Source organism: Mizuhopecten yessoensis, unplaced genomic scaffold (genome assembly GCF_002113885.1).
Source record: "Mizuhopecten yessoensis strain PY_sf001 unplaced genomic scaffold, ASM211388v2 scaffold10183, whole genome shotgun sequence".
Classification (NCBI taxonomy): domain Eukaryota; kingdom Metazoa; phylum Mollusca; class Bivalvia; order Pectinida; family Pectinidae; genus Mizuhopecten; species Mizuhopecten yessoensis.
Window position 1 is genome coordinate 205,053 of NW_018408420.1, and position 10,911 is coordinate 215,963.

At 36.1% G+C, this 10,911-nt stretch overlaps 1 protein-coding gene across 4 annotated transcripts in view; it reads right to left on the reverse strand.

Annotated features, from left to right (window-relative positions):
• LOC110459670 overlaps positions 1-9,397 on the reverse strand; it is a 28,200-nt gene extending 18,803 nt beyond the window's left edge. For 2 of the 4 annotated variants that reach the window (XM_021512031.1, XM_021512029.1), the window contains exons 1-2: positions 8,119-8,833; positions 994-1,370 (exon numbers count right to left, since the gene is read on the reverse strand). In XM_021512031.1, coding sequence (XP_021367706.1) covers positions 994-1,370; positions 8,119-8,211 — 470 coding nt within the window. In that variant the 5' untranslated portion in view covers positions 8,212-8,833. Of the gene's footprint in view, positions 1-993; positions 1,371-7,100; positions 7,180-8,118; positions 8,834-9,334 lie in introns of those variants that run through there. The other 2 variants (XM_021512030.1, XM_021512032.1) reach the window with 2 other exon arrangements.
• Between the last annotated feature and the right edge of the window lie 1,514 nt (positions 9,398-10,911).

Genomic DNA, 10,911 nt, shown 5'->3' on the forward strand with positions numbered 1-10,911 from the left:
ATAATGTAATGTATACACACTGCCACAGTAACGCAGAGACGAATATGATCATTTATTTTTTTATATTGTAAAAACAAAACTTTGTTCTCCTATCTTACATCGAATTGGGTGATGCTATTGGCTTATATTGATTGTTCATCACCCAATTTTTGCCAAATTACCAGACTCTCTCTTTTTGGGAACAGTAACATCTCTTTGAAGGCCTATGTGACCCAGACAATATTTCGCGTTCTATTTATAAAACCACGTGTTGGAAATATGAACTTATATAATGAACAAACATTTTGGAATTGATGCTGTGGTATTAAATGTATTAATATGTATCTAAATCTGCCCAGTGGTGGAAACACTGACAGTAGACTTCGATTGATGATACTCTATGATATACTATGTAGTACGGTAGTATAAAGAAATATCCAAGAGCAATTTTCCTTTCACTGAGTCACAATGTTAAAACTCAGAATGATACCTGTTTACACCCCGCACTAAGTTCAGTCTTAAATCAAATACAGTAGTTTAGAACGAAAGCCCCGGATACAGCTCGGACTGACACAAATGCACGCACGGACAGGTTCGAATGGACATCGCATTAGCAAATACTATATACTCTCATGAAAGCACTGATATAAAATCAATGTTGATAGATTGCATCAACGGAATTACAGGGAAGACAAAGTAGAATAAAGGTAAATGAAACAGATGCCGAACTTCTATCTTTTTTTTTTTACAAAATTAAGCGTATTCAAAAATAGAACAGGCACATTCTTCTTAGTATGACCCAGAAACATCAGCTTGTGTCAGTATGACCGATGAATATTATTGTTTGAGGTTTGTTTATTTACATTTGAATTATTGATTTCAAATGATTAATATGCAACGCATAAAATGGTATTTTTAGTTAATTATTTAAAAAAACCATTACCTGCTAATTAACACATGTTTTCATTGTAAAAAGATGAATAATACTAAATAAAACTTTTCATTAATACAAACTCTGTATGCGTTTTGCTCGATGATTTCGGTTCCTGCTCCTTCGCTTCAGTTTCGGCTTGTTGGGTTGGAATGCTCTTTACATCTGGTGGCGTTGGAGCTCTATTTTTCTTTTTGTATCTTTCCCTATACTTTCGTGGATTCACAGAATTGGCGAGAACTTTGGGATCGAACCGAGAGTACACAGTCTCTCTGTCATCTTCATCTTCTGAATCCGAGGAGGATTTGGAGCTCAAAGTGTGAGTTTGATCCAAGCGAGGTCCAAAGCTCTGTCCCGGATCATCCAAACCATATCCGTTTGACTGCGCGATTCCAGACCCAGGATTTAATGAGCTATCCCAATCGGTGTTGGATGTGCCGAAATCGCCACTGTTTTCAGTCTGTCAAAACGTAATATAAAAGAAACTGAAAAAGTGACAGAACAATACCTACATTGAGATCAAAACAATACACAACTGTTAAACAATAATATATTTAGAATAAAACATGAGGTTTTCGGTAATATGTAGCAATAAGATCGGATACCCGCTAAACGTAGACACTTATCAGGTTAACGTATCCCGAACAACTACATTATATCATAAATAATTGTTTTACATTACACTGTTTACCCTTATATAAGTGAATATCTAAGAAAAGAAACGCCACTATCCAAATTATGTAATACATATCCTTATTTTCCAATCACAGAATTTTTAAGATACACCTGTTGAAGAATAAAAAATATATTGTTACAAAATTTTATCAATACACTACAGCAGCAACACTTAAGGACTCGAATTCATACAACTAGATATCATATAAAAATGGTAACAAACCTAAACTAAAGAAACATCATTATAAACACTAAGATATTTTGAAGTATCCTGCACCACTTGTGGCAGGCAATATGCTGTATCTTGTTAAATCGGAGAAGTTTGTCACCTACTACAGAATGTATGATGAACAAGGATTGATTAAGGAAGTAATAACAATACAACATGTGTACACACACATACCCTAATACATAAAGAGGAGGCACACAAAAGATGAGCCAGATAGTGTTGATTGTTAGATACACCGGAGTAGTTTCCTTGATATTAGCGAGCTATAAACATGTTGTACATTATAAAATATACAGTGACATACGGTAGAAAATCAGCAGAGGATGACTGTATAATTTCTGCAGTGAATATTGAAGTACTTAGTAAGCAACACCAGACATGTTAAACTAGCAGACCCATCGCTGTCTGGACAAACAAAGGCTCAGTAAAGGACAATATATGTACAGTTTAGTAACTTGATTACTAGGGACATGCGTGACGGTAAACACTTTAATTTTCGGCTATACAAAGTATGGTCGGCTTCAACATTATAGATTATTAGTTTCACATCGTAAACACATAGTTTATATTCAAACGATCACAAAGTAGCTTCGGTAATGTTTAGGACAATGGTATTTGTATTCGACTTATACTTTTGTTTTAATTGAAAGCTCTTAAATAAACCTCGAATTGTATTTTGAGAGACTATAAATAACCCACCTAAATAATGCTGAAATTCCGCAAATGATAACCGCAACCTGATAGCCCCATTATGCATGCTTAAAGAGAGGTGCTTGTGATTCAGACAGATTTTAGAAGTTTAAAATTGTTGCATTCTTTCTGTGACATCATATAGCAGAATAATGTGTTTATATGAAACAACCTTTAACGAGTTTCACGAATAACAGATTAAATAAAAACACATCTTATAATCTTTCTTTTCTGTTTACGTTAACATTTTGAAGTTCACTGTAATGAAATGTCTGCGAGACTTGAAATCTTGTCATGGTTAAAGAAATGTCCCCACGTGTGGTGGAGGAAACGATTCGACTTCCGGAAGACGTGTTTTCGCTTTCAAGTATTGTTGTGGTTTGTGATGTCTTTTCATTTCATGCTTTTTTGTCTCTTTAAACTGATATTTGATGATAGCTTGGTGTTCGATCCGATTGATGGAGGGAAAACTTAGTAATGATACACTAAAATTGTAAGTAATAGTATTCGACATTTATTGATACATATACACTGTAAGACGTTTACCGCTGGGAAGCCGTTAATGAATGGTAACAGAATTACGTTACGAGAAAGTAAAAGAGTCTTGACCGGAGGTACAATTAATACTGTGTAAATGTATGTCACCTTGATATAAATAATGTATGAACAGGTGAAAATACAGGTGTAGCTATCATGAAATAGACTCTACCTTTGAAATAACACTGTATAGTCCTCTCCCAACTGACAGGGTCACACCTTGACATTAGAACAATATATAGACAATGTAGGATTAATCCCCTATTGTTTAGAGTATAAGTAGTGGACTCCTTGTTTAGGTAACACCCTTAGGCATATATAGATTTCAATTCAATTTATTACCAAATGCACATTGCATATAGGCGTAGATATAGATATAGATATAATATGATAGAGATAAATATAGATATTCAAACTGCTGGCAAGGGGAAGCCATAGAAAATCATAGTTCAAGGGATGGTTGATATTAGAAGGAAATCCCTTATGAAACAGAGGAAAATCTTCAAAAACCTTGGTCAAGATTATTTTTTAACACAGAAAAAAGGGGTGTTGCCCTGGCTACAGTCTGTCTTCTCTACTTCAGAGATGCTCACTGCTGCTCAATTTGAAAAAGATGCAATATCTCTGCAAAACCGCAATATCAAGTCATGCCAGATTTCACCATTACAGTCCAGGGTGTTTCAAAATTACTTAAAAACCTAATTCCTAATAAAGCAGCTGGTCCCGACAATCTCAAACCGAAAATCTTGAAGGAACTTGCTGATGAAATAGCACCAATTCTAACAATCATCTATGAACGGTCTCTCATATCAGAGAAAGTACCATCTGACTGGAAAACAGCCCATGTCTCTCCCATATAAAAAAGGGTCCAAAATTCTCTGCAGAAAACTACTGACCAATTTCCCTCACCTGCATATGTAGCAAAATGATGGAGCATAATGTTGTCAGTAAAATCATGATACATGCTGAGACAAAAAAACATCTTATACCCACTTCAGCATGGATTTCGCAAATCAAGATCATGTGAAAGCCAGCTGTAGAGTTTAAGGATGATGTTTTCAACAACATGGACAGTGGCACCCAGACCGACAATCGCATCATGGACATTTCAAAGGCCTTCGCCAAAGTAAGTCCCTCCCTCCTTATCCATAGGTTGAAGCACTGCGGTGTGCGTGATATAGTTGCCACATGGATAGAAGACCTGTTATCAGATAGGACACAGTCTGTCCTTGTTGAAGGTGAAAAGTCTGAGTACGTGAATGTCATGTCTGGAGTCCCCAGGGCTCGGTCATCGGCCCTTCATTGTTCCTGTTCTACATAAACGACATGCCAGTGGGTCTAGATGCAACTGTCCGTCTATTTGCGGATGACATCATTGTCTAACTGGCTATCAAATCAATCAGTAATGCCCTAAGGCTACAGGCTGATCTAGACCTACTTGCACAGTGGGAAGACAACTGGAAAATGTCATTCCATCCTGATAAGTGTAATGTCATGTCAATCACTAGAAATAAGTCCACTGTCAAATTCCAGTACACTTTAAATGGTCATTCGCTCCAACATGTAGATGATGCCAAATATCTGGACCTTAACATTCAATCTAACCTCAAGTGGGACACTCATATAAATAAAGTCTGTGCAAAAGCAAACTCCACCCTGTGCTTCCTTCGTAGAAATCTTAAAATAGGTTCCACATCTCTTAAGGAAAATGCATACAAAGCCCTCGTCAGACAATCTTTTAAAAATGCATGTACTGTACCCCTACAATAAGACAGACATCCAACAAAGAGAAATGGTGCAACGTAGAGCTGCTCGGTATGTCACAAACCGGCACCGGATCTTGTCCAGCGTTGGTGACATGCTGAATACGCTGGGCTGGCCCTCACTAGAAAAAAGACGCAAGGATATGCGCCTCAGTACCTCCCATAAGATTGTACACAACCAAATAGCCATATCCATGGACATCTTAAGGCCCCCATCACGTCTCACCAGGCACGCCCATGCTCATTCATTGTAAGTACCTTCTTGTAAAACACAGGTCAGAAAACATTTTCCCACGAACAATATCTGATTGGAATCGCCTCTCTCCAGACATCTGCGAACTTAATCAAATAACTGCCTTCAAATCCGCCATAGCTAAATTACCATAAATCCCTATTTATTCATTTATTTCTTGAATTATATATCTAATTACTTATTTATTTTTCCCTCCTTAAGCAATGATTTCCAAATAACATAATCTTCAACTTGTTGAAGGCGGTTATTATAATGTAGAAGTAGAAGTACAAGCTAGGGAAACTCCCCTGGGTCCGCCCCTGGGTCCGCCCCTGCTCCTCATTGAGACCTGCTTTTCTGTGAATATTCATTTCTAAATATAGCCTATTTAGAAATTCCCTACAGTTTTATCTACGATAAACAATGATTTGATGTAAAAATATTTGAAAGGTTTGTCAAATGGTGGGTGTCTATTTAACAACTACATGTACAAGACTGTAAACAAACACACACATTTTGAAAACTGAATAAAAAAAAAATAAAAAATGTTAAATTGACAGAGGCGAAGCATTGGTGAATAAGACTTTGTAATGTTCATTCTACCAGACCTCATATTTGCTATCACAAAAATAGGCGTCAAATATACCTTAAGAAAACAAACTAAAGGTTATAATTTAGCACGTTCGAATGAGAGGTGTTCTGTCATGTTATTTTACACGATTCAAGGCATACAACTTGGTTAAACGGCCAGTCCTGCTGACAAACAATCTATATGTAGTTTTTCGTTTAAAATATGGCTGAATACATTTAAACCTTTCATGCCGTCTGAAGCTCATAAAAAGTGACAGTGATAATTGTCGTCATTCCAAACACGAATACTGCCTACTGTACAAAAAAAAACCTGTTCTTCCAAAATTATACAATGGTGTGTGCTTTTTACAGAGAATGTGCTAGTATATAGTACGAAAATAATATGTATTCACCTAATGCAATAATTGTTTGCACGTTTCCTACAATTATATAATAACATGTCTTTTTATGCGGCGTGAGTAATAGTGTGTTGACGGTTGTGTGTATCCGGATAGGGCTTACAACGAGAAAATAAGCTTTGCACAATACTAATTAGTTATTAATATTACGCGAATGGATAAGTTACCAATTTTAACAAAGTGTACAGGTATATGCACTTTATTAAACGTGTTTAGCTACGTGGTTGTTGTACGGAAAGGCCGAGTGCGAGGACTGCCGGTGTACGGGACATATATTTATCCCCATAGTTGTCATGAAATGATTAAAAGCTAATGTTAAAAACAATTATCTGTATAAGTGAGACATTTCAGTATTTGTTTCGATAAATTTTGAGCGAAAATGCAAAGTAACCAACACATAAAACTGAGCGTTATTGATTGCTGTCGACTTTCCCGGGGTTTCAAAGTGCATTCGTCTGGTTTTGTAATACATACAAGTAAAAACAACCCCAAAATGGGGAATAGTATTTCCCATTGAAAATCAACAAAATATCCCCAATAAAATAAAATTCCATGAGTGACTCAGGTGACCTGAAAATTAATTTAGATTTCTCTTCAAAAGTTATCTTGGTCATCTTTCATGATGTTCTACTATTAAAAACCAGTGCAGTGGTGTAATTCTGCAGTTTTCAGCATTTACCCCTAAGCCTAACACTGAAGTCAATGGAGAGCAAAGTCAGTGATACTTTGTTGTTATTTATTGGATTTAGTTGAAATAATAACGCCCTTTTTTGCTGCAAAGTTTTTAGAAGAGCTTTGTGTGTTTTCATTTCACTTTATTCCCCATTTCAGTAATGAAATTGTTACTCAAATGGGTAACTGTTACCCAAATGCAGAATCATTATCCATCTGATTATCATATGAGCCGTTGTGCCCAACCTGTTAAACCGTACGTGTTGCACGTGCGTCTACAATCCGTGGGTAACAAAACGTTCAGTAATTTGTCTCAATATAACTACAATAGCACCAATAAAGTGATATAATAATTTCTACAGTATTTCACTTAAAAATTGAATAATTAAAAGCATAGCCTTACCCAAGCCTTGAACACACAAAGCGAAAGTAAATTCACGCTGCCATATTGCCAGATGTATAATATAATTACTGGGCCCGCGCATCCGAACTGGTCACGTCGTACACAGTATCTACGTTATCGTAAATATTTTTTATTAAATATATGTAAAGCACAAAAATGATTTAAATAGATACACAAATTAGTTAAAAATAATACATACTATTTATGTGTAATAAATGAAGCTATTAATTAATTATTTAACGTTCCATTTGATACGATTGTTTAAAAACAATTTAAGTATGTTTAGAGAGTTATTGGCAATGACATACATCTAAAAAAAATATTATTTTAAATAAAAATAAATGCAATGTACAAGTAACGACAAAAAGGTTACATATATGCTTGGATACATTTATTGCAAAGCAACGAGAAAAATGTATAGAAATCCGGAACCATGCACCCGGTATCCGCTTTCCATAGAAGATGCCCCGAGTGTCAATAGCCACGCCGCTCGGTACGTAGTGGCTATTGACACTCGGGTGGTAATAGCGACGGCCCTTTATAATTCGTTTGTTAATTGAGGTCGCTCTAAAAACATCACCGGGCTATTTTAAAAATGACAACACAAATATTATGAAGTAAATAACCATGCTTCAACAGGTATATCATTTCAATAATGGCTCTATTTGTACGTGATCTGTTGCAAAAGAAACATTGTGAAACATATATATACCACATCAATGTGGCAGGATTTTGTACAATACAAGCAACTACAATGAAATGGGCAAACGGCTGACGACTTAAGGTTTTGGGTGAATTACAATAACCACGACGGCTGTCGTGTCGGCCGTGATTCAAATACAGCATCAGGAACGTCTACAAAGAGACCAAAGCTACGTAACATGTTTTAAGGGTATTACACTATTCACTGCCACTGCTTCCATGCAGCAACAGTTTGAAATATGCAGTGTTACTCAAACACAAACTTCGCTTTATCTAATATTAAATCTCGGATCCGACCCGCCCTTGGTGTACTTACATATATTTCGTCTTCTTCATATCGAGGCTTCGGTGTCTTTCCTAAACTGTCGTCGTCTAGTTGGGAGATATCTTCAACATCAAAGTCCGCCATTTCCTCGGGTGATTGTTTTATTCAAGAGGAAATGTCATTGTCCATTTACCCGGATGCGGGATAGTCTCACGCAGTCTGTAGGAAAGTTGGTCGATCTAGCAGATCAGATTGTCACAAGGAGGAAAGGGGGGCACTATTTTCACAAGATGCTGTAACGTCATGGTATTAAAGTTTTTCAGTGAATAATATAAGCAGTCTGTAACTTCACAAGCTACCGATGTGGTTCTGTACCTGTCACTCAGTAAACATGAAACGGTGTGCAAAATGAATGACAGATATCTCCCTTGTTATCCGTTCTAATGCTTCAATTCATGGCCATCAAGTGGAACAAAGTCTGAATGCACATACTTCCTAGTACGGTAAAAAATAAATCATTGTAATTGTACTCCTGTCATTAAGTTATATGTTAGATGTTAAAAGGCCGCAAAATAATAAACGCAGATAAGGCATATATTTGTGATAGTCCGCATCGCTCAGATATAATTTCGTCTATTTCAGAGATATCCTGACTAAGTTATGAAGAAAAGAACACTTTATACTACACACTTGTCTCATTTTTACCTTGAAATTTTATCAACAATGTGATCTAAAACTCGCCTCTGTTTACTGTCAGCAGTTACAACGTTAGCATGTCTCTGTTCAGAAAGGTACCCGGAAGTTGTATAGCGTTACAATAGACAGATAAAGGCGTGCGGCAATAGTCAACCAAGCGAAAGTCTAATCTTACATGTATGTTAAATCTTTACAAAAGTATGGTGGCATATTTCTGCCATCCACTTGCGACTTACGAGTTACGTATGTCGACATAATTATTGAAAGATGTCGACATAATCTGAGAATATGTCGACATAATCTGAGAAGATGTCGACATAACTGTTAAATTATGTCGACATATTATCACATTTGCCGAGATAATTTTGCCGAGATAATTATCTCGTAAGTGGGTAACTCGGCTTTTTATCGTGTTAATGCTCGGGTGTGACATCGACTTACGACTTGCCACTTACGACTTATTTATGTAAAATCCCTCTTTGATTGATAAACTCTGTACATCATAGTAACCTACTGTAATATCCATATCTTTGATTTCCCATATTTACATTGATTTTACCAAGTTACTCACCAGTATAGTCACCACTGTTCAGTCACCATCAACCCACCTTCGCGGTCCTCGTGCACATGCCTCGTTTTGGTGAGTCGGCAATAATCTACTAGGATGTCGACATAAATAAGTCGTAAGTGGCAAGTCGTAAGTGGCAAGTCGATGTCACACCCGAGCATTAACACGATAAAAAGCCGAGTTACCCACTTACGAGATAATTATCTCGGCAAAATTATCTCGGCTAATGTGATAATATGTCGACATAATTTAACAGTTATGTCGACATCTTCTCAGATTATGTCGACATATTCTCAGATTATGTCGACATCTTTCAATAATTATGTCGACATACGTAACTCGTAAGTCGCAAGTGGATGGCAGAAATATGCAGAAATAAGGTATTACCCAGAGTAAGTTTGACTGTAGTTGGAAAGTACATTTGTATGCATAAACTCTAGATCTAGAGTTTTAAATTCAAAATGTATGTGTTGATTTTTCCTTGTATATTTTTTATGTTTTAGCTGTATTGACCGGACGGTTAATGCACGTGAGGTATATGTTGTCCATCAATCCTGTTCTCATCAACTTTCCTTTCCTCTGTCTACTTTCATCATTGAAGATTATTGTGCAAATACTACACGAGTTCAGTTGACTCTAGACATACTGTATTTCCAGATATCACTTCTGAAGAATATATTCATATTATATAAATAAGATTTTTTATAAAAGCTTTTAGTAGTGAGTCATATCTAATTTGCAAATCGGCTCTTAAGCGCTTTACCGCGAATGCATAATGCTCTTCTAGTAATACAGAAGTAGACAAAAAACCATAAATATATACTCTACGCAGGTTGTTTACCTTCATGTGTATACACTTACAGAACATTTACATTAAAAGCACTAAAATACTGACATAAACAGGTGAGCTTTAATATCTGTCCTGAATGTGATAAGGGTTTTCTTCTTCCTAGATTGAAATTTGACCGTGCTCATTATGGTTCAAAGTATATTTTTTTCAATACTGTCTTTAACACTTTGTGAACTTTTCTACACAGTAAGAGCTACCCTTCCAAAACACAAACATACAAAAACAACGTTTCAGTCCATGAGTCACGGAACGAAATTCGAACGAACACCAATGATTCTCTCTCTAACTGCAGTGATGATAACGACCTATGAAGGTTGCGAGGCTCCTGTAAATACTCAGTTAAAGGTTTCAACCTTTAATAATTTCGTCAATATACCAGGTATAATTTCACAATTATGCATGTAATTTCACGCTATATAATATTTTCTATCTGGAAAGTTGTATCTAATTCAATGGTTTTGTTTGGAAGATACACAAACCAATATTTGTTTTGCTAATCACTGATTAAGCTTATCACCTTTTGAACAACTAGGCTCAGTTCTTTATTAACTTAAAGTCTTACGACTTATCAGTGTAAACATATAATAAACAGGATATTAATATATGTACAAAAAGCCACATTGGTCACAGGAGAATGAGCAAACTGTCCTATATCTGATCGGCGCTTAATTGCCGCTGTCAGAAATTTCTATCATATAACCGATATTAACTGATTTTGTTAGATACGATT